The following is a 23,585-nucleotide window of genomic DNA, read 5'->3' as shown; positions in this document are numbered from 1 at the left end:
TAACTATGTCATAGTTAAAATTTTACTGACAAAATACGATCAGTGTAAAACTTACTGACTAGCTAAAGTTTTCCAGCAGTTTAAGTAACGACAGACTGTAATCAAGAGGATGCTGAATGATCTTAAATGAAGAGTGTGCTGGTTCTGCTTAAGAAATAATTTAGTAGCTCAGAGGCTTAGGGTTAGCTTCAAAAAATAGTCAATGCTTTCAGGCCTAAATTTCACACTCCCCAGTAGAGTAGTCCTCTGGAAAATATAGAATTAAAAGAAATAGCATGGCACTGTGTGTAGAGATTGTCCTGATGAACAAAACAAGAAATTCAGCAAAATGCTGAATGAATATCTTTGCTGGGAAATAGGTTGGCATTAAGAGCCCTGCAAAAATTAACATTCTTTATTAAATGATTCTGTCAGGGTTGGTTTTTTTGGTTTTTTTTGTTGTTTTTTTTTTTTTTTTGTGCATGGAGTACTCTAAAAATACCTTTTTATCATATGGGGAAGCCAGTAGGTTTGTAGATGTGTAGGGGCAGATCCTCTCAGGGAAGCAATATAGCCAAACTCACATCAAGAAAGGAGGATCTGCACTGGGTCTCACTTCCAGATTAATCTGTCACTTCAGAAAGAATGAAGCCCCACAGTGAGTCAAATGAAGAATCAACTATGTTCACAGGATGTTTTGTGCTTTACCTGCCTCACTGAGAGACACCACAACCACCTTTCCCAGGATGGGGCTGGCACTAGTGACACTCCTGAAATAACAGCATCTTCTATTAAAACTTTTGTGTATTGGTTGAGATGCAAGGGAGGAAATCAGCCACGTGTGTATGCAGAGGGTTAAAATTGTAAAAATATGCACAGGAGAAGCAGGCGTGAGAAATTCAACATCTTTGCATAAGAGCCTTGAATGAAGTGAATATCCCTCCAGCTCTGGGATCCAGTGCTTTGATTTTCTTGGATCAGGACATTGGTTTCCTGGAGATAACATAGCACAACTACTGCTCTATGTAGGCAGAAACATCAGGATCAGTTTCTAAAATTAGAGTCTCTCTTGATTTAATAGATTAATTAATAACAAGGAAAGAGGAAGCAACAAGAAAATGAAAGAAACCCCGTGTAGTAGCATACCAAAAATACTAATTCTTCTCAACTGGTTGAGGACTGTTGCGTGATAATTGGCAAAATTATATACAGTATGATATTTGTGTGCTTTCTTGTCCACCCTCTCTCTCTCTTTCATTCATCAAATTGCCTGCTCAGGCTTCAAATAAATAATTGAAGTAGAAAAGCTAAGGCAGATCCGTAAAAACTGAATGAGCCTTTCAGACTCACAAAAGCTTGAAGTACTGGAATTTTTTTTCCGTGAAAGGGCTAAACATGAAGATCATGAACAAATCATGTTGTCCAGCTAGTGTGAGCTTCAAACACACAGCTGCATGATCCAGGCAAGTGACATATCTTCAAAGAATAGAGCAGCCTGAGTGATGAAAATCAGCCTGCCAGCCTGCACACATTTACATGAGTGCTTACACTATCAGTCAGGCATTTCCTCTACGCCCCTGGTTTTATTTCATGGGAGCTATCAGGGATTACAAATGGACACTTTACGTTGCATTTCCTCCCAGCTCCCAGGCGTGTGCTGGAGCAGGACTCAGGCACATCCAGGGCTCTCCTGTGTCGGTGTGTGCCCTTTGGTGGGGGCTCTTTGCAGGGTCAGCAGGACCAGATCTGCAGCTGTGGTGTTTAAAGCCTCTCAGGAGCTCTGCGGGAGGCACCCTGGTGTATTTGGGGCATGGGGAGACATGAGCTGGTGGCAGTGGGTGCTGCAGAGCCAGCTGGGCCTGCAGCACAGCCCTCATGGAGCTCTGCTGATGGATTTGGGGCTACCTAAAAACAGAGGCCAGACAAAATTAAGGGAATAAAAAGCAGGTATATTTATTGAAGGGCCTTCAGGTATATTCTGGGTAGACAAAAACCCCTGGGGGCTACACCCAAAAATGGACCACAGCTCACAGGTTTTCACACGTTTATAAGTTTGGTCCATTTGCATATTGGGGGTTAATCTTCCAGTTACAGTTTCAGGTAATGAAGTCATGTACCCCAAGTTTGCTCCCCCCAACTCACTTTTGTTTCACTCTCTCGAGGCCTGAGGCAGGGAGGTGTCCTTGATTGCCAGGCCTGGAGAGGAATTGGTGTGTCTGCCCAAAATGGGAAAGCAGCAGCTCACACTGTGTATGGAGTTTAGAGTTAGCACTAAAGAATTGCAGGATTACAGATACATGAAAAATATAAAAGCTAAAATCCCAAGGCATCAGTTCCCTGCCATGCTAAACGTGCCCACTGGGAGTGGTGGCCACAGAAGACTCAGGAATGCAGCAATGTGACAGGCACAGGTGCACGTGTTCACCTGGAGGTTTCCAAGAGCTGCATTGTTAAAAGCTTCATTGGAGGTGTTGGGCTCCAAGCTGCAGTTCCCTCATGGCTCTCAGCTCTGCCCATCATGTCCAGCCCGTCCTGGTCTTCAGAGTCCCCGAGTGGGGAGGAATCCCTCAGGCAGACGTAAATGCTGGGAGAGCAGCAGGTTCATGAGGAGGAAGAGGCAGTCTGGCTCAGGCTTCTGAAACCTTGCTGTCACCTGTCCCTCAAGAGCCCCTGAGGCTGTCACACCTCCTGCTCTGGCCCATGTCCCACAGTGCTCACCAGCAGCTGCAGTTCATCTCCTCAAGGAGGGAGTCAGCTAATTCCTTTGCCTCTTGTCGCCAGGATGATGAACACACTTTGCCTCAAGGGGCACAGAGCAGTATCAGGTTTGTGCCACCATCAGGAGCAGGATACTGGGTTGGATGAACTCCTCTCTCAACCTGGAGGGCCATTTTTATGACATACTGATCATTTTGATCCCGAGCCAGCTATTCAGCAATTCACTCTGGCTCTGAGGACTTGTAGTACATTATCATACACTTTGAAATTCATGCAGAAAAGATGTGATATTGCAAGTATAAATCAGGAGGTGATAATTCTCTTTTGGAAGGTCACGTTACGTGGGGCTGTGCTTTGCGTTCGGGAAGCCTCTAGCTTGAAAAGTTTGGTGTTTATTATTTTATGAAGAGCAGATGTTGTTTATCTCCTTTTTGTGCTTGACACCTCCATGATTCAGAAGGGTTTTTTTAGTTTTCTGCTTGGGACAAAAACCTAGCCCTGCAGAGGTGGCCTTGCAGTTCCAGACAGCAATGTGGGGGATTGTCGGGGGGCAGATTTTGCAGCTGTGCCTGTGTAGTTCGACATTTTCTTGATCCAGCCCTTCCTTTTGCAGGAGTACAGAGGGCAGAGGGGTCCTCGTGAACCTTGATGTGAATGAGCACAAGGGTCTGAACTGTGGCACTCAGGGTGGACATGGCCAAGCTTAGCTGGTGTGGTCCTGTGCTTGTGGAAGGAAGGGGAGAGGAGAGGAAACTTTGGGGCATGGGGGAGAGGCCCACTGAAACTTTCTGCATTGTCTGAATGGTACTTGTAAGAGAGACAGAAAAAATCCTCTTCTCTCTGCCACAGGCACTGTGACCTACACAAATTGCAGGAGGTCAGTGCTGTCAGTGGCTGAAGGGGGGCAGGAGGCAGTGCTGACCTGCAGCTCCCTGCCTGCTGCACGACGGGGGTGAGGATAAACCCCACCACTGCAAAGATTAATGCTGCAATAAGAGAGCAAATGCTTCTGTAAGTAATTCACAGAAGCCATAATGTGTCTTTTGCTTTGTGTTAGTGTCTCCTGAGAGCATTTCCTCCTTAACATCAGTTTTTTTCTTCTCTGATTAACTCTCTTACCTGTCCATGCTATATGGTGTGGGCACGTTTTTGGACAGAGTATTTGCATTATGTTTCAGAATTGCTTAAGAGCTTAACTAAATCCTCCAAGCTCTGCACAGCTAGTGATGAAATAATCTGCTTAATTGCACAAATAAATAAAGCAGAAGTTTGGTTTCAAGATTAAGGATGTAAATTATAGGAAACAGTAGATACGTCTGCCAGTCTTTCTTTTTAGTGGGTTCTTATTTCCCCCTCAGCTGTCTGTGAGTGTCATGATATTTGCTCTGGTATGGCTCAAATTCCAAGTTTATGTCATCCATTTTAATATTAGGCCTTGCCCAGTCCCCCTGCCCAGTGAGATCACTTTAAAGCACTTCAGTGAGGAGTGAGAGTGGGAGTTGTTCCCACATTTTGTTGGTCACATCTGCATTTCTCAGTTGCTTCTAAAACCGCGGTGTCCACAATTTTAACAGTGAGGACATGATCTGAGGGTACTTCTGTCTTCACTCATCTAAACCTGCCCTCATATCAACAGGGAATTTGGCCTTTGGTCAAGAGAGATGTCCTGCTTCAGGGTAGGAGTCTTTCCTGAGGATAAAAGCTTCGACTTCAGCAAAAATACTGACAGCAGAGGGTTGTGGACAGGAGCCTGATGGCAGAGACACATCTGTAATGCTCCGTCCACCTAATGACACTCAAGCTTTGTGGAACAGTTTGCTGGAAATGAGGTGGAATTGCTGTGGTGTTAGTCTGACATTCCTGGCTGATTAAAGCTTTTGAAAATCAGAGCAAGGGTTCTTAGCCATAATGGGAATGTGCTGCCCAAATGTTAACAAGAAGCCCAGTAGAAACTTAGAAGGAAGGATTCCATAGATGTAGACAGTAAGTTGTGCTCCTCTATGTTTTTATGGAGACGTCATTTTGCATACGGAATGATCTTCACATGCATGCCACTGTCTGTCATATTAATTTATTCTGGAGAAGCTGGAACTAACAAGGAAACCATGTCTGAATGTGTTGCTAGAAGACATCAGTTGCCTTTGATGGAAAAAACTGAGTTAAACATAGTGTGCTAAACTGTGAGAAACAAATGTGACGTCTCCACAGAGGAGTGAATGGTTTCCATTAAGCTTGCTAAATCTGTCTTTCTCAGAATACCCAATATAACCTCATACACTCTTGATTTTAACAGGCTTTATTATACTGCACCTCAACTACATAAATATAAAGCTAAAATATCTAAAATATTTAACAGATGTGGAACAGTAGAGAGACCTCTATGGCATACAGTATGGGATTGGTCCAAATTAAAATAGTGATCATGGACCATTAAATATTAAGCTCTGTTCTGGAGGTACATCATTATTCCTCACCTTCCTTTGGCAGTTCTGTCACTTGAACGAGAAATGAAAAAACTCTTGACTAATACGATCTGTGAAAATGAGTAGCCTGAGAGTGGTTAGTTCTGATCTTGCAGGCTGCACTAACTTCCAAAGAGTTAAACTAGATTAAATCATGCTCCCAGTATCAGGTACACCACAATTTAGAAGACACTGTACAAAGGGAGTTGTAGTACAAAAAAAAGTTAACAAAGGCAGCAACTCCAGATCAGCACCCTGAGTACTTCCACTCGTTCATAACTGAATAAAGGGACTTGGAGTAGATGTGAGAAGCAAACTGCAGTGATGGAGGCTTTGCAGGCAGCGAGAGGAGGCAGAATAAAGTGTGTGAGATCAGGTAAAGGGGGAAGAAATAACCCCAGAGTGGTGGGAGAGGGGAATGGAGACATTTGCTTGTGGGAGCACAGCGGGGATGGGATGGATGGGGAGAAGCCCTAGGGTGTTTATCTGGGATATGTATTACTCATGAGAAGGGTGTGGGAGAAATACAACAGGGAGAAGGGAGACTTCATGAAAATTCCAGCAAAATGTGGTTGCTTCTGTCAGTTTCCCCTTCCTTACAAGTGAGCAGTGACTTGGTCTGCTGTACATTGGATGTTTATTTTAAGTATTAAATTACTATGGAGATAATATAGGCATGATTTATTAGTAGTATTAAATCAACATGTATGAAAGTTTTCTGCTCCAATGGTAGTCCCACCCATGTTGTGACATAAATTCCCATTTTTGATAGAATACTAAGGAGAATTAGGGGGTATAATCAACTATTGCTGTGTATTTCCCTGTATCAAGACAATTTAGAGACATCTTAAAAATGGGAACTTCTGAGAGAGACCACTAATGTAAAACATCCACTGTAGACCCAAAGAAAGGATATAGAAAACATATGTATGTAGCCCATAGTAAGAGTTTATTTCGAGGTAATAAACTGCCTTTTTCTAGAAAGCATTAGAGTAAAGGATCTGTTGAAAGAAAACTCCTGGACTTCTGGCTAATGAACAGAAGAAAGATAAACAAAATATAATAAAATAGTAAAACACCACCTTACATTGTTTTATCAACCGTCACGATAACTGTTTTCATTCTTTTGTTAATATTCATTCTTCCATTTCCCATTCTTAAACATTTAAATATCAGTGGCTCTAAATCTGACAGAAGACAAAACATGTCTTCATTAGGAGACAAAGAATAGCTGATCAGCAAAGCACACACCGTGCTGAACACCTTCATAAATAGATCTGAGAGGCACAACAGATTGCAGCAATTAAACAGTCTCTCAGGCCCTTCAAAACACAGATACCTCAGCTGTGTGCTTCACATTAATCCATCCTCCTTGAAGATTAAATTTGACAAGAAGGTCCTTCATTATGGTTCCATATTGCCATCTCTTTTAACAAAAAACAGATGAAATGAATAAGAATCAGGACACCATGTATTTAAATAATCACAACAAAACTTGCAATGTGTGTTGTCATGGCATAACTGGTGTAAGCCCACATTACCTGGAGTGTAATGTGTCAAATGAAGAGGGGTAAGAGGAAACATGATTTATAAAAATTGGCACAATTAAGCACCATTCCCCTTATTAAAATTGCACTTACTTGTGTGATGTATACATACATTGCAGTGGAGAGGTGATGAGATCAGATTTGAAAGGAAAAACCCAGCACAGAAAACAGGGAAAAAACACCTACCATCTGTATAGCAATAAAAGAACAAAAAGCAGGGGGGATATCCTTTTAATTATTATGATTAATCATGTTTATTACAGATGGAATAAGGGACCAGCTAAGAACAGCGCTCTAAGCTGGTAATAAATCCAAAAGAATAGGCAGTCCCTGCAGAGCTTGCAAATACAGGAGGCCAGGTAAAGCTCTGGGGAGGGTGACAGAGAGCACAACAGAAAGCTTTATGGTGGAGGTGGATCTTAACACAGTTCCCACCGTGGCTTTTTGCCCACTTTGCTCTATAAAAAGGCTTGTAGCACCTTTGTGTAGTTCTCTTTGTGTCCCTGTGAGTGCTAGAGGCTGTGTCTCTGTGTTGAGCCCTGTGACAGCACGGGGAGGGCTGGGGACTGGGAAGGGGAAATTTTTTGAGGGATCGCCTTGAGTGAAATCAGTGAGCAGGCTTTGATTTGGTAGTCAGTCATTGAGGACATCAGAGTAATGGGAATGAATGGCCCTGGCCTGCCCCATAACTTACACAGCAGCCAGGGAAAGCAGACAGAGGGAGCATTAGTGCTGCTGAGCCTTTCCAGCTGCCCGCGATGGCCCTGCGGGTGCTGGCCCCGCGGGTGTAATCACAGCTATCGCTGCCAGCCCTACCTGCCTGACAGCAGGAGCCCCGGCCTCGGCTTTGAAGTTAAACTAAAGATAGATCCCTTCTTTTTCATGCCTAATTTGGATCAGATGACCAAATACACAGCGGGCTTCTTGCTAGACTTCACGTTACGTTTCAGCAGCTAAATATAGCTGTATTACCTCAGAAATAGTTCAAAGACCCAGACCAAACAAGTCCCCCAGATGCAGCGGTGGTGCCAGGGTTGTTTGGGGACTGCTGCTCCCTCCCAGTTGGGTCAGAGCCAGCACTGGTTCGTGTGGCTGCTGCCAGAGCAGGCAGGGCTCAGCACGGCCATGTCTGAGCGCCAGGGAAGGAGAGTAAGCCACAGTGCCAGAAGGGTGAATTCCTCATGGTCTCTTCATGCCATCTCTGCCTTTTGTGATTCATGGTTAGGAAAACGCCCGGGGCAGAATCAGGGCTCCATAATGTGATTGCTCAGGCATCAGGTGAGAAGACAAGGGCTGGAAGTGTGTCATTGTTTGCTCAGATCATCCTTTTTGCCATCACAAACAATGGTTCCTCCCAGAGCTGCATGTGCACACACGCACCTTGGGCAGAGGTGCAGGGAGCAGGCTGCCGTGCCTGGAGGTGACAGTGCCACAGCTCGTCCTTCCCTGCAGTGCCGGGGCCTTGTCGGGAAGGAAGACTGACAGGCTCAGTGTTTGCTGCCAGCTCTGAAATCTGGGACCTCTCACCCTCAGCTTTTTGTTTGGAAGCTGCAGCTTATCCCAGGCTGTGTTTGTTTCCTATTGCTGCCAGGCGCAGCTGAGGGGGAGCAGAGCAGGACTTTGGGGCAGAACCAGGCCTGGGTGCACTCACACCTCAGCTCTCCCTCAGGGCAGGCAGCAGGGCACGTACCCCACCTGGGGTGTTCAACAAGCACAGTATCAGCTGTCCTAGAGCCGTCTGACAGTATTCTTCAATATAATATAGTACCATAAAGTAATAAATTAGCCATCTGATAAGATGGATTCAGATGCATCATTCCTGCCTTCGTCAGGGCTCTTTGATTACAATAATCTTACCTTGAAGAACATGAAAATGTTTATGTTACCAAATACACAGCGGGCTTCTTGCTATACGTCACGTTAGTTTCAGCAGCTAAATGTAGCTGTATTACCTCAGAAATACTTCAAAGACCCAGACCATGGCTCTGGTCATTTCATGCCTGCTGAAACGTAACATGAAGTCTAGCAAGAAGCCCGCTGTGTATTTGGTCATCTGATCCAAATTAGGCGTGAATCTTGTCTTTCGTGGGACCATGATCATATTATAGTCTTACAAGTTGTGAGATTTGTAGCACTTTCCTAACAAACTACATAATGGAGTTGTATCTCTTTCTCTACAAGGTTTTTTTAAGGACGTCTAATTAAGAAATTGCGCCTAAATTATTTCTACTTTTAACTCAATTACTAACTACTCATGCCTCACAATGCAGATTTCTTTATCTAATTACACAATACTATCTAAACCTTGGAATAAGAAGAAGGTGAAGAAGTGAAGAAGAAGGACTACCCTTCACTCTAAAACTTCTATTTTGCTTTATATATATTACTATATTCTAAAACCTTGAGCTCTAAGTTTTCCACCATGTAGTATTACACACTTCTATTCAAACCACATACCCATAATCTCAGTTCTGTCATTCAATTTTGGAAGTTTTCTCCACAGCCTCAGGTCAATTGCAGTGCTCTCTTGGGGGTCAGTGCCTTTCAGCACAGAAAGTCTGAAATTCTCAGGGTTCCAACAGTACAGTAGCTGTGAGAGAGCAGAATGAAAAGAAAGGCCAGCCTTGCTCTGCAGAGATCTGAGGCAGGGAAGAGGCACAGGCAGGAGGATTGAAGGGTCCCCACAGCCTTCAGTGTCTGCTGGGCAGAGCTGCTGCAGCCCACCAGGGACTGCTCTCCAGGAGAAGAGCTTCCACGTGTAAAACCTAGTGATGCATTCAGACAGAAGGGACCAAGAGCCCTCGTGCTCAGCCAAATGATGACTGCATTTACACAGGAAAGAGGATGGTGTTCCATGAGAAGGCAAAAAGAAGAGGGGTGGGCCATGAGTAAGCAGTGAAGAGGAACTGGCAAGAAAGATGAAATACAAATGAAATGGAGGGCATCTTGCTGAGAAGCAGGGGAAAACAAGATCAGTAGAATGTTTTGTTTTCCACTGACTGTCTTGCACTGGTAATTCTCAGGTCATTTTCCTGGGTTTTCACCTATTCCAAACTAGGTCTTAACAATAATAGAAGCCAGCTGCTGTCCAGAATTCTCTCTGGTCTTTAGCAGAGCTGACATCTTTTCTTTGCTCCTTTTGAACACTGCTGGAAATTAGGTAAGATGTACGGAGCTGTACAAGAGCAGAATCTAATTTAGACCCATCAATGGAGAAAATAGGATGATTTTTTTTTAATTAAATAAAGAATTAAATTTTTGGTGAAATAAAAAATGGAGTGGAGAAATTCAGAAATCTCAGAAGATACATCAGTGAAAATTATTCTGTTTGATTAAGTGGGTGCTTAGTCACTTGTCAAGAAAACATTCTGAATTAATAAGTATAAAATAGAAGTGTAAAACATCAGGGCAAGTGATGGTTGCTTGGATGTGCTGAAATGGCTTAAATGAGTCCTGCAGTAAAGTGCTGGTAGCACAAGTCTGCAGCCCTGTTCTGAACATTCCTGTTCTCTCCCAGGAAATATCAGTTCCTTTATATGGTGTGAATGAGAGATAAAGACAGACTTTCAAAGCCACTTTACATCTCTGGTAAATGTGGGCCAGTTCCCAGCTCTGAATTATAGGATATCCAGCACAGGAGAATGCAGTTATCAGTTTCCCCAGTGCACCACGAGAGAGCTTTTGATCTTTGTGATCAGATTATCTTGTTAGTGGCTCTCAAAAGGCAGCAGGAGCAGATGATATTCCGTGAAGACCGATGCATTGACCTTTTTCCACTTACTCTGCCTGTTCTGAGCCTGAACAGAATTTAAACCTGGGAGGAGAAAAGCAAAGCTGCATCAGACAAAGAGCTCTTCCTGCTCTCCAGAAATTTCACTGCTGGGCTGCCGAGGGCAGTTGGTGGTTTGCCCTCTCGTTGTGTTTTAACCTGGTTTCATAAACAAACACAATTATGTAATGTGCTCTGCTGTGTCCCTGCCTCTCAGCCTTGCCACTCCTGCTGGATCTTTTCCACTCTTTAGCCAATTTTAATCAAATTTAACAGATCCTGACTTCTGTGGGGAGAGAGACTTGCTGGTAAAAACACAGTATTGTGAACTCAGTCATTGTGAGGGCACAGAACCTCCATGGAAGCTATCAATGAAAAGCCATAGGAAAAACTGTAAGAAAAGAGCTCCAGTGACAGCTGCTGCTTGCAGAAGTATATTTTCTTCCCTCTTCTTCCCTTTTTAAATAAAAATGATTTAGCAAAAGCATTCAATCATGTCCTCAGATGTTACCATGAAACCATGGGAGTACAACATCTGGAGAGAGAGTATTTTCTTCTGTCAGGCTTATGCAACATGAAATGCATTTGTCTGTTCTGTTACAACACTATGCTTTCCCAAACAGAAAAAATCTGGGCTGGCCCTTCATGTGGAATAAACTGGAGCAGCTCCACAGAATTCAGTTTGCTGATTCATAGCAGCACAGGCTCCAATCGTTTATTTTCTCTTTCTTTTCCTGTACATGTGGCACTTTCTGAATAATACAAGATATTTATGATATTTAGGATTTCCGAGAAGCGTGGTGGCCCTGAGACAGTGGGATTAGTTTTATATGTGGCTTTGGGTTGCAATGTCATTAGAGCTGGTTAGCTTGTGTAATGAATAATTGGTGATTTAGCTCCCAGCATTGATACATGCTAAATGGATGACAAACATCATTACCCATCTTCTTTCCATATTTTCCATACTTCATTCCGTGTTGTATTTTAGTGCTTTGTTGCTGTGATTTAGTGTGGAGGAGCCTAAGCAGATCCTTGCTTCTGTCATGTTTTAACACGAAATGTCAAATTTGAAGCCTGGGTCTGTTGAGCACTACCAAGAAATGAGAGACTTTGATTGTTCACAAGTCTTTCCAATGAAATGTCAAACTTTTCATAGTATGAAAATGATGTTCCCCAACATAGAGCTTGAAAACAGATAATTATCCAAGAACATGAAACAGAATTAACATGCACTGGAGCATGTCATGAACGTTTCCCTCAGCAAATAACAAAGGTAATTGCTGTCAGAGTACAAAGCAAGGAGAAAGGTTGGCTCTGTTCCTTAGACAATTGAGATTGGCCACTGTTTACTCACTTAGCCCATAAAAACATGCAGCCTAGCAGAAGGATGCCATTCCAGGGCTGATGGAGTGTGACCAGCCTGCTGATTGCAGGCACTTCTCATTTCACACTTCCCAAGTCTGATCAGACACAAGGTCCTTGGCTATTATTAGACATCTAAACCCTGATGAGTCAGAGCTCATTTGTAAACCATGTTAAGCCCCAGTAATAATTAATACATTTTTTGAACCACATTTTGACTTCAGGCACAATTAAGAGGCTTCATTCTTAGCCTAGAAGAAAGAATGGACATAGTTTGCTAGGTAGACATAATTTTCCCACATAGAAATCAGAGAAGCAAGGAAAAAACCCCACTCCTAATTGCTAATGGGGGTAGTTCTGGTTTGGGATTTTACAAATCAATTTTCTAATATTAGAAACCAGTGGAGTGTAGAGCTACAGGATAGAAGTGTGGAAGAGACCACCTCAAATACCACGTGCAGCTCACTGACATCACAGGCAACTCCCCTGGTTCAGCCAGGACTTGCAAATGCTTGAGAATTTTTGTCCCCACCTTTCTCATGGGAGGCTGCTCCCAGAACTCATCACTCTGATAGTTAAAATGCTTGTTTCCACCTGTTTTTTTCTATGCTTCTTTTATTCTCAGAGATGTCTGCATTTAAGCGAAAGGCAAAATACCTTTTACCAGCAATAACCAGATTCTCCCAGTCATCTGTGCATGGTCTTTCAGGCTCTTAGTATATTTTACTAAGTAAAATATAGTATATTTTATATATATAAAATATTTTATATATTTAAAATAGTATAATATAGTATATATAGGTCATATAGTATATTTTATATAAATTATTTTATATAAAACATTTTATCTATATAAAATATAGTATATTTTATATAAGTAGTATATCTTAGTATATTTTATCTATACAAAACTTGGAATTTGAGCCATGCTGTAGTGACTATCATGCACAGAGATCTGAGAGGGAAGCAAGAGCCCACTGAAAGAAGATAGACATAGCTACAATTTCTGATCATTTACATTCTTAATCTTTAAACCAAACTTCTGGGGTTTTTGTATCATTCTCACTACCTTGTGGGCATTCCCAGCAACCCTCTGCCTCTGAAGCTGTTGTGTGAAAGAGACCCTCTCCCAAGTAATGAACTATTTTGAAGGGTAAAAGGTCTTTTGTAAGCAGGTTTTATTTTTGGAAAAAAGTACACTATGCCATCTAAAGGGGTTTTTTTCCCCGAAGTGAACTACTTTGAAGAATCCAAGGTCTTTTGTAAGCAACAACTGCCTATTCCTCACCAATAATTATGTTTATGTTACATTTTTATTAGAAAATATTACAATTTTATTGCAATTGTTTACCTCTTTTTTACCTTAACAAGATGCATAGAGTCTTCAGTGTAACACGACAGATTTTTTTGCCATATGCTCTATTTTCAAACGACACGTACTGCAGCTTAAAAAGCCAGTTATGTTTTTGGGCAACACTGGGCTACATTTTCTGTCTGAAGGTGAAATTCACACCTGTGGCAGGGACTAACCCAGTATCTATGTCTGAGTTAGGCATGTTAGATGCCAGATCAGAAGGATCTTCTTTAGTGCATCACAAAATACCAAAAAGTTACAGCCCAACACCAAGACCAGACATCAAGGAGGGGTGTCTGCTGCTCCCTTGCCCCAATTGACTTGCTGAATTTAAATCAGATTTTCTTTCTTTTCTTTAGACATCTGCTTAAGCACATTATTGACTGGAATAAGTATTTTTTTAACCTCTGCTCATTTTGCAATCAGTCACAATTAGTGCTTTTTGAGTGACATTTTACCCAAACTGTTACTATGAAGCTCTTGCTAATAGTGTAAAATTCTGTGAGTGCACATTCTTCTTGCTCCTTCACAGTGAAATCAGTAAATATGAGAACATTTGTAGCTTGTGTAATTTAATTCAGTGAACATTGAGCTCATCCTGGTGCTAGCAATCTCCTAGCTCACCTTGGATAAGCAGCTGGAAAACAGAAACCATAAACTGCAAAAGTAGAAGCATTAATTGGGCAGTGTAACAAAGTGAATCTCTAAAAACCACCTTTAGATTCCTGCTGAAACATTTGTAAACCAACCAGGAAGAAATAAATGCTTTTTGCTCCTCTGCTCTGGAGTATGGGTGTGCAGTGGAATGTCCAGGAGATCAGAGAGACACAGCCAGGCTGGAGGAGGGACTCCAAGAAGAAATGAAAAGTAGTCAAAGATAAGTGAAAGTGTGGATTTGTAGGTAGTGTAAGTAGTGCCAGTGTGTCACCTGGCAATAAAAATTATCAGGAAGAGGTTAATGAGTCAATCTGCATAAACCAGGAGAGCAAAAATGAATCACAGGTAGAGACAGATGTGGGCAAATACAAAGCTTCAATGACAGAGGATGGAAAGTATGTGTGGAGAAGCTAAGGCTATAAAATTAGGAGGGAAACGCAGAGAAAATAAAGGAGTGTTTGCAAGAAACTTCCACTGAAACCATAAGAATCTAAAGCCTTTGTAGGAATACAGATGCTGTTTCTGAAGGCAGTAATTTAGTGATTTGATGTGAATAAAAGCAAGTCAAAACAAATCAAAACACCAATTCCAACATCTTTTTGGCTTAAAAAAGATGGATAAAGTCAGAAAACAAGTCCTGACCTTCCCAGAAAATGTACAGCTCCTACTGGAGATGCTCAGAAACTGTGGGAGGGTTGGTCAAATAATCAACATACTTGGAACAAAATAATCCTAGAATGAAGCAGAAGATGAAAAACAACATGGAAAAGACATTAGAAGCAGCTGTGTCATTTCCCTGCCACATGCAGTGGTCCCAGGGAAACTTACTGTCACTGTGTCCCTCCTGTTGCTGGACCTGTAAGCCTGTCCTGCTCAAGCAGAAATTGGTGCAGTTTATCTAAAAGGTGACTCTATGGGGAGCTGCAGTGTCCAACCAATACAGAGAGGGTAGGATTATTCTGAGAGACTTGATGGGAGAACAAATGAGAAAAACCTGGGGATAAAATTGCTAAAAATGGAAAAAGAACTTTGAAATTTCTGTGTGTGGCTTGAGTGGAGATACACTAAGGCAGAGGGCAAAAGAAGGTGTTGGGCCCTGTAGAATTCACATATTTTTCTGATAAATCCCTTTGCCTAGGATTTCTCTCCTGGGAAGCTGAGAAGCCTCAGAGAAAAAGGAAAACAATTCTTATCTCATTTGCTTCTCCTGTGTTTTGCTGCTTTGGAATGTGGTTGGACATTGTTTACCCACAGGTGATTGTTCCATTGGGTTCATGTGAATTGTTTTTACTCTTTGGCCAGGCTGTGTCAGGGCTCTGGAGAGAGTCACGAGTTTTCATTATTATATTTTTAGCCTTCAGTAAGTATCCTTTCTGTGTAATATAATATAATATAATATGTAGTGATAAATTAGCCTTCTGAGAGCATGGAGTCAGATGTATCATTCCTCCCTGCTACCCCACAAATACACTAGGGCCCCACTTTCTGAGACTTGCACTTAGCATGTTTCCATGTGCCTCAAGAGAGCCTTCCCTTCAGTGCATATAAAATATATACATATTTACATATTCTAGGAGCATGGGCACGGACAATAACTACAAATATCAATGTATGTAAATGTGAGGTGCTTAGGCTGGGGAGAAAACCACAGAACAAAGGAATTTACCAGTGCTGGTCCAGTTCCTGAGCTGAAAAGGTCTGCTCTGGAGGGAAGTGGATAAAATTCCAAAGCCATTGTCAGCCCATAAGTGTGCCCCATAAATTATGTGTAGCTGTTCATTTAAATTATTGTAATGTGTCCAGGTGACTTGTGAAGCAGGATGTGTCATGAAAGGTTATTGGAAGGATCTGAATAAACAGCAGAAGGAGGGCTGGGGGTGTTGGTTGCTGCAGAAGGTTGGATGTCTGTTCCCTTCTGTTAAAATGGGGATTTTGGAGCTTTTTTGGAACTACCAGTGAGCTGAAAAATCATTTATTTCCACAGTGCTGCTAGTAGGCAACTGTTTGTGGTGACAGCAGGAGAAACCTCCTTGAGCTGTACTACTTCCTGAAGAAACTAGGAGATAATTCATCAGGCCTTTTTGGGTTTCTGTGAAATGGAGACAAAGGAAGAATGAACCAAAGGAAAGATCTGACAAAATTGAAGCTAAATAAGTTTATTTTCCTTACTTACGTTGTAATAGATGAGTGCTAGATAATATGAAAAGAAGAAAGCAACTGTCAAATGCTTTTATAAAGGAGATAAGAGCATATGTGGAGGAAAATGAGCCATAAATGTTATCTCAGAGAGGTCCCACTTGGAATAAGCATATATATGGCAGTTATGTCTAAAATTTGTTATGTTGCTATTGTTTTGTGAAATGACAGAACATCTGTTCAGTCACAAGGCACCAGTAAAATGCAGCTTTATGCCTAAAGCAGTATGTCAGTTCCTAACAAAAAATGTATATAACAGGCCAAAAACAAAGGCACATTGTCTTTTCCAGTTGTAGTCATTTCTGACCTAATAATGGTTTAGAAAGGATTTTTTATTTTTATTTTTAAAGAAATGAATGGGAGGATTGAGTCATTTATGACTCTTTTCAAGATGAGGCTTTGTGCATTATTTGTGCATAAGCCGGCAAAACCTTTGTCTCTGCAAATCATATTTATGGCACTAGAGCACTTTTAAAAAGGCAGCTACTTATAAGTACCTTGAGAAAAAATTATGCTAACCTTACAGTTTTTAAATGCAGTGTACAATCAGCTGGTTTTTCCTCTCACTGGAAACATCAGAGAATGATAGGTGTGCTCACATGGTGAGGGGACACAAGTCACATTTCACCTCAGAGCTGGCTCCTCAGAAGGAAAAAGCATTCACAGTGCAATCTGTCATGTAGAAAACTAATTACCAAATCCCTCTGCAACAATTATTCTATGGAATTTCTCTCTGAATATTCCAAGCACACAACTTTTAAGTGGCTTTATTCAAAGAGAATATTTTCATTGTTGTGTGTTCACTGACCTGAGAAGTCTGAAACTGTGGTGTAAAATAAACTTTTAAAACCTATTTTCTGATAAAATGAGGTTATTATCCTACAGCTTGAAGTCATACACATACATATATGATGCAAATAGACTGATCAATGAAACAGATAGAAATTGCCACTTTTTTCTACAATGGTTTTCATGGAGTGAAGCAGTTACTATTTAATTAAGGTGTGGAAGTATTCAAGTGGAGCATAGCTTCATGAAAAACCATGATAATGAATTTGTACTCTGCCACACCTGTGTTGAGAGGGAGAATTAGGGTTAGACTCGTTGTGGAGAGCTCAGGGGTTGTGTGTCAGGGGCTCTTTGAAGCCTCTGAAGGACTCTTTTATGTGACTGAGAATGTGTGTGCTGCATCATGAAGTATTAATAGGGGAGAAAGACAGGAGCCACTCTCATATGAATTCTTTCTTCTCCAGAAAACCTTATGTCAGCAGAACTTGGGTTTTTTTTAATGTCACTTTAGGTTGGGACCTTTGCTGGAATAAATAAAATCCATGCAGCAGAGTCATCTGTGTCTGAATCAGAGCTGAATGGTAATATGTGATTTTTGCCTTTCAGCTGAGTCAGATACAGACACTAAAACTTCCCCACAGAAGCAGTATATAGTTTCTTAGAAGCCCTTCAGAGGTTTATGAACCTGATCCAAAGCTTATTGCAGTTGGGAAAATTCCTGATTTGAGTCAGTTTCCAGTTGGACTGTACAAATCTTATTGATCTATTTATATAACCTTTTCAAGAGGGAAAAAAAATCTTTCACATACGGCAAAAACTTGAAGACTTAATTTTTAAGCTGTTAAGATTGCAGTATTCCCTGGAATCTTAGGCAGCAGCTATCTTGTGCTTTTTGAAGGTAAAGGCACAAGCTCTGGGGCCCAGCCTGAAATTCATTGCAATTTTTTAACTGAGGCATCAGTTCTCAGAACAAAGCACTGGCAGGCAGGAGCTGTTGTGCAGAGTTGCCAGAGTGGCTGGATGGCACCATTTGTCAGCTGGCAGGGAAAGAGCCACCAAAATAAGGCCTTTTAAGAGTGGCTCTTAAGCAATGGTAGAAATGCCGCATCTGAGTCCAATCTGTACTCCTCAGTGTTAAATAGGGACAAGGCACTCTGGTTCTCCCCACGGCCATCTAGGGAAGCAGGAGGATTTGTGCTTGTTGGCAGCAGCCTGGAGAATTGTTCAAGGTTTCTAACAGATCTGTGTCTGCCAGGCTGTCTCTGAAGATGACCTGAACCTTCAGGTGACCTCCAGCTCCTCTGCTGGGGACCTTGCAGTTCCACAGCCATAGAGCACAGCAGGCATTCCCTGCCCACAGCCAACCCCTGGGACCAGAGAGGAAAAAGTGATGGCTAATGTTTTCCATTATGGTCTTCTAAAGCTCCACCATCCCAGTCCATCCTGATGCAGTCGGTGCTATTTTCACAGAATCACAGAATGATCTAGGTTGGAAAAGACCTTTTAAGGTCATCTAGTCCAACCTATGCACTAAGACCTCCTCACCAGCTAAACCATAGCACTGGGTGCAGTCTCAGGCCTTTGAGACAGGTTTCTGTTATTCTGTGAAAAAGGAGACTGGGACATGCTGCCATAAGCTTTGCTATTGCCCTGAAACACTGATCTCACTGGAGTCCTGTGGCAGTAGCCAGAGGAGAGCTCTGCCTTCACAATGTGGGAAAGAGAAGGGTGCTGGGTCACAAGTCACTGAGAAATGGTGACATTGCCTTCTCAACAGGGATGTTTGGTGTGTCTGGAGCTAAAATGGCTACACTACCTCATCTCCTGGAATTAGTTTGTGTATAGATAAAGCATTACTGATGCACAGAGTCAGGCTCTGGTCCATTGCTCTGGGTGAGCCACAGGACATAAAAGCCCTGTTGTGAAGAGGCTGGGAAAGGGTATCCAAGGTGAAAAGGGTTGGTAGGTCACTATGAGCTGATTGTGAAGTGATAATGGTGAACCTGGATATCAGGGCTAGGGGTAATTTGGTGGCCTCTGCGAACAAGCCAAGGAAGGGCTGGATGCACCTCAGAGATGCAGAGGAGATGCAGCTCCAGTGTGGCATTCACATTCTCTGAACATGATTCCTGTTGAGGACTCCCCACGTGCGGAGACACGAGGCTTGACTCCATTTTCTTAGAAGGCTGATTTATTACCTTATGATATATATTAAATTAAAATACTACATAAAAACTATACTAAAAGAACAGAGAGAAAAGAATGATCAGAAGGCTACCAAGAACAAGAACAGAATGCATAACAAAATCTTGTGACTCTCAGAGTCCAATGCAGCTGCATCTGTGATTGGCTCTTAATTAGAAACAACCAACATGCACCAATCACAGATGCACCTGTTGCATTCCACAGCAGCAGATAGTTATTGTTTACATTTCTTTCCTGAAGCCCTCAGCTCCTCAGGAGGGGACAAATCCTAGCAGAGGATTTTTCATAAAAATATCATGGTGACAGATTCCTTTGCCCAGGGATTTTCTCCTGGGAAGCTGAAAGGCAGCGAGAGAGGCCTCAGAGAAAAGGAAAACAATTCTTATCTCATTTGCTTCTCCTGTGCTGTGCTCATGTGGAATGTGTTTGGAGATTGTTTACCCACAGGTGATTGTTCCATTGCATTCTGCTGTGAGTTGTTTTCACTCTTTGGCCAATCAGGGCCAGGCTGTGTCAGGGCTCTGGAGAGAGCCACGAGTTTGCATTATTATCTTTTTAGCATTCTATAAGTTTCCTTTCTGCATTCTTTAGTATAGTATAGTATTCTTTAATACAATATAGTATAATAAAGTAATAAATTAGCCTTCTGATAAAATGGAGTTCTCCTCATCATTCCTTCCTTCTTCAGTGGCCTTGCATTTACAATACTCCAGCTCCTCTCTTGCTGTAGAAGGCACCAGAACCCAGAAATGCTGCAGTGCATCATGCTGGAAAGCTCAGCTTCCTCCTTGGAGCTGGGGCCCATTTGGTTCAAGTTTGCTTGTCTTGAGCAGAGGTCAGGATTTGAGCCATGGGCAATGAATTAAATCAGATCTTTGCAAAGAGTGCCTTAACAAGCAGTAAACATTTCTGCTCTGACTTGCAAACAGTCATTAAAAGCCTTTATTAAATTCTGTGTCTGTTCTGTTTGCCACTTAGCCATTTCTTTTAATTCTGAAGAATTATAACTAAGAATGGATGAGTCTTTTCTAATATGACCAGGACACAATAAATTTGTGAAAGAACTGAGTTATCTTTCTCCCTCATAGGCAAAATTTTCCAATTGTTTAACAAAAATGTTGTTTTGTGTTGCTGTGACATCAGTCTTTATGGCTGTGAATACCAAGGCTCAACATTAAGCAACTTGTTTATAAAAACCAGACATGCAGTAACAATTAGAGAGTGTTCAACGTGCCTCCCCACTCGAGTCTATACTGTCTCCTCCCACTTACTGATCTTCCCACTGCACTCTGCAGTTTTTTGTGTCTTCAGAAGGAGCAAACTGAGCTCTTCAGCAAAAGGGTGCAGAATTTCCTGAGTTCTGCCTTGTACAAGTTGGCATCTGTTGTTCCACAGAACCAGATCTCTGCTCCAAGCATTCGTCAGCCCCAGAGTGGAGGATGGCAGCTCCAGCACCTGAAGAAGATTGTGACACAAAGCTTCCCACTACACAGAAACTCTGGCACCCATCACCATCCTTTCAGCCCAGTTAATACAGTTGTATCAGCCCTGTGCTCCAGTTCACCCACAACTCCCAGAACAGCTCCTTTGTAGTGTTTGAATCTCCAGAGTGTTACATTTCAAAGTGCATTTTGCTCTGTACCAAGAATAATCGATCTTCTGGGATGAAGCAGATCACAAAGCCTGAAATGGGTCTGGAGTACTTTGGGAGGAGGATACTTGTGCTGAAGGGTATTGGATAGATCCAATCTGGCAGCACTGCAGAGGCTTTGAGAGCAGTACAGTCTTTCCCTTTGGTCAGTGCTCCTCAGGTGTGGGGTGAAAGGTTCAGGCTTCTGCTGGACCATCCTTGCTTGATGAGTATTTGCCTTATAATGCAATTGGTTAGTCTAAGCCATTTGGGTTTGGTTTTTTTCTTTCCCCCAGGTAGTGCTGCTCTTGGTGTGATCTGCATGGGCTGGGTTTAGATTCACTCCCAAGGAAATGGGATTTTTTATTTTTTGGAACTACCAGTGAGCTGAAAAGTAATTTATTTCCACAGTGCTACTAGTAGGCAGCTGTTGATGGTGACAGCAGGAGAAAGAGTTATCTAAACAACAACAAGCTGAGTGTTGGGAGGTAAATATGTTGTTAGAACAAGCATGACCTGGTGTGATAAATTCAGATTTATTTTAGAAAAGGTTTTCTTATTCTATGCTCAGTTCTGGAAATATTTCAAGTGAAATCTGATGAACAACTTGCCGTTGGAACAGACATCTTAAATGGCAGCATCTTAAAAATCATATCCAGAGGCAAGGTTTTAAGATGACCAAGCCCATAATGAAAAGTAGCAAATGCCCTCAGCTATGAAGTTTGTCATGGTCGTCAACTGTAAATTCCTCAAAACAAGTGCTTGGACAGCTGGCAGATTGTACCATCGTTAACAAGTGTTCCCCAAACTGTGCTTGGCAAAGGAAAAGCTGTATGGTGGAACCCTGGTTACTGAGAATTTCAGACTTTCTGTGCTGACAGGCACTGACTCCCAAGAGAACACTGCATTTGACCCGAGGCTGTGGAGAAGGCTTCCAATATGGAATGACAGAACTGGGATTATGGGTGTGTGGTTTGAATAGAAATATGTGAAATCACAGGGTGGAAAACTTAGAATTTAAGGGATTAGAATATAGTAATATATATAAAGCAAGATGGAGGTTTTAGGGTGGAGGCTGGTCCTTCTTCGCTTCTTCATGAGTTTGGGTGGTTTTGTGTAATTGAATAGAAGAGTCTCCATTGCGAGTTAAGGGTGGTTGGTTATTGGGTTAAAAGTAAAAATACTTTAGATGTCATTTCTTAATTGGACAGTTTATCCTTAAAAGGCCTTATAGAGAGATGGGGCTCCATTTTAGTTTATTAGAGTGCAGTGCTGTAGAACTCGGGGTTTGTGAGACTGTAACATAGATAATAATTAATAAACATCCAAGTCCAAACAAGAAATTCCGTCTCACACATTTAATCCTGACCTTGGCAGAAAAGAAACAAAGACTCCCCAGCTGTAGGAACAGCACTCCCTGTGGTGGTACTGGTAGATGTGATGTTTTCAGTTAAAAGTTTGATAAGTGCTCCTGGTCATCTACACTGCAGAACATTTGGCTGCATACTCTGTTATTGCAGAATATTTGAATGCCATTGCCAGAAACAGCCTCCAACTTGGGAAGCTGCTCTTGAAAGTGCATGAGAAAGTGTTTGTTGCTATACAAACCAGATGGGTGCCAGGGGTAGGAACTGTGTGAACACTCTGACCATGCTTGGTTTGTCACTTCTTCCATTTCAGCTGGATGCTGAGAAGGCAAAGTTGAAGCTGGAGAGATGGGGTCCCCGGGATGCTGGCAGTGGGGCTGGAAGGAGTGAGGAGATGGAGTCAAGTGGAGACTGTGATGATGAGGATGGCTGCCAAGGATCCGGAGACAGGATGCACACAGCAGGTAAACACAGCTTCTGTAGGCACTTGGAGAGCTTAGACATTCCTGTGTCACAATTAGGTGGACAGAGCTAAGACTGACACTGCTTGAATTGCTGTCAAAATCCCACTAAATTCAAAGGATTTGAATCTTAATCTGTGAAGAGCTGCAGTAAAAATAGAATGATACAGAGAGTAACCCAGTGTAATTTAACACTTGGAGTACAGATAAAAGACTTAAATGTAGAGTGAATAATGTCTGCAGTGAAATCTGGATCCCAGGAATGCTGAAGAGCCTTCCTACATAATGTGGACCCTTCAGATAAATAGAAAACTGATGACCTTTGTAGAGTGTGCTAAGTGTTAACATAAACATTTATTTATTGCAAAACCATACTGAAGGATAACCCAGAGTTGGCTCAAGGTATATATTCTTTAAAAAAACCCATAAGGAATACTGTGGGGTTTTTCCTTAGTGGTGAGCTGCCAGTTAAATGAAATTTCTTGATAGTCTCTGATACTGCATTCTGCAATATTTATTCATTAAATTACTTGGATAATATGTCATCAAGTGTAGAATCAGCTTCAATATCTAACAACTTCCACCAACATACTGGCAATATAATATGTGGTTAAATTCTTACAGTAACTTAATAAAAAGTAAGATGTTTTTAAATACTTGATATTATTGATTTACCTCATCTCTAAGTTCTGATTCATTTTACCTCATCAAAATGTAAGTGGTTTAATTTACCATAGTGTAAATATAATGTGGGTTGGATGTGTAAATACAGGAAATACAGGTGTGACAGTGCTGAAAACAATGCTCATTGGGATGGCTGGAGCTCAGGTAGGTTTTAAACTGCTGCTTGGTTCTGCTGAGGTCAACAAATGCCTTTTCCTTGTCCCTTTGCCACTGAATGGAGAGAGGGAGAAGGTGTCTCATGCTCAGGTAAGATTTGCAGACATGCTGTGATCAGCATGTGGTCAAGACTTCAGCTGTCCCTGTTGTGAATATTTGTTCAGGAAAACCAAACTTAAAGATGTACTTTGGATTGTGTGCAATGTGTTACAGGTAATTGCAGTACCAGCTTATAAATACCTGAATTTT

The 23,585-nt window shown here is 41.9% G+C and overlaps 1 protein-coding gene across 3 annotated transcripts in view; it reads left to right on the top strand.

Annotated features, from left to right (window-relative positions):
- LOC121364104 (glypican-5-like) overlaps positions 1-23,585 on the top strand; it is a 343,722-nt gene that overhangs the window by 228,115 nt on the left and 92,022 nt on the right. For all 3 annotated transcript variants that reach the window (XM_041487095.1, XM_041487094.1, XM_041487096.1), the window contains one exon: positions 22,349-22,499. In XM_041487095.1, coding sequence (XP_041343029.1) covers positions 22,349-22,499 — 151 coding nt within the window. The remainder of the gene's footprint in view (positions 1-22,348; positions 22,500-23,585) is intronic.

The sequence above is a fragment of the Pyrgilauda ruficollis genome, unplaced genomic scaffold (genome assembly GCF_017590135.1).
Source record: "Pyrgilauda ruficollis isolate IOZ18807 unplaced genomic scaffold, ASM1759013v1 scaffold79, whole genome shotgun sequence".
Classification (NCBI taxonomy): Eukaryota; Metazoa; Chordata; class Aves; order Passeriformes; family Passeridae; genus Pyrgilauda; species Pyrgilauda ruficollis.
Note: the sequence above shows the minus strand (reverse complement) of the source record. Positions and strands in the feature narration are given on the sequence as shown.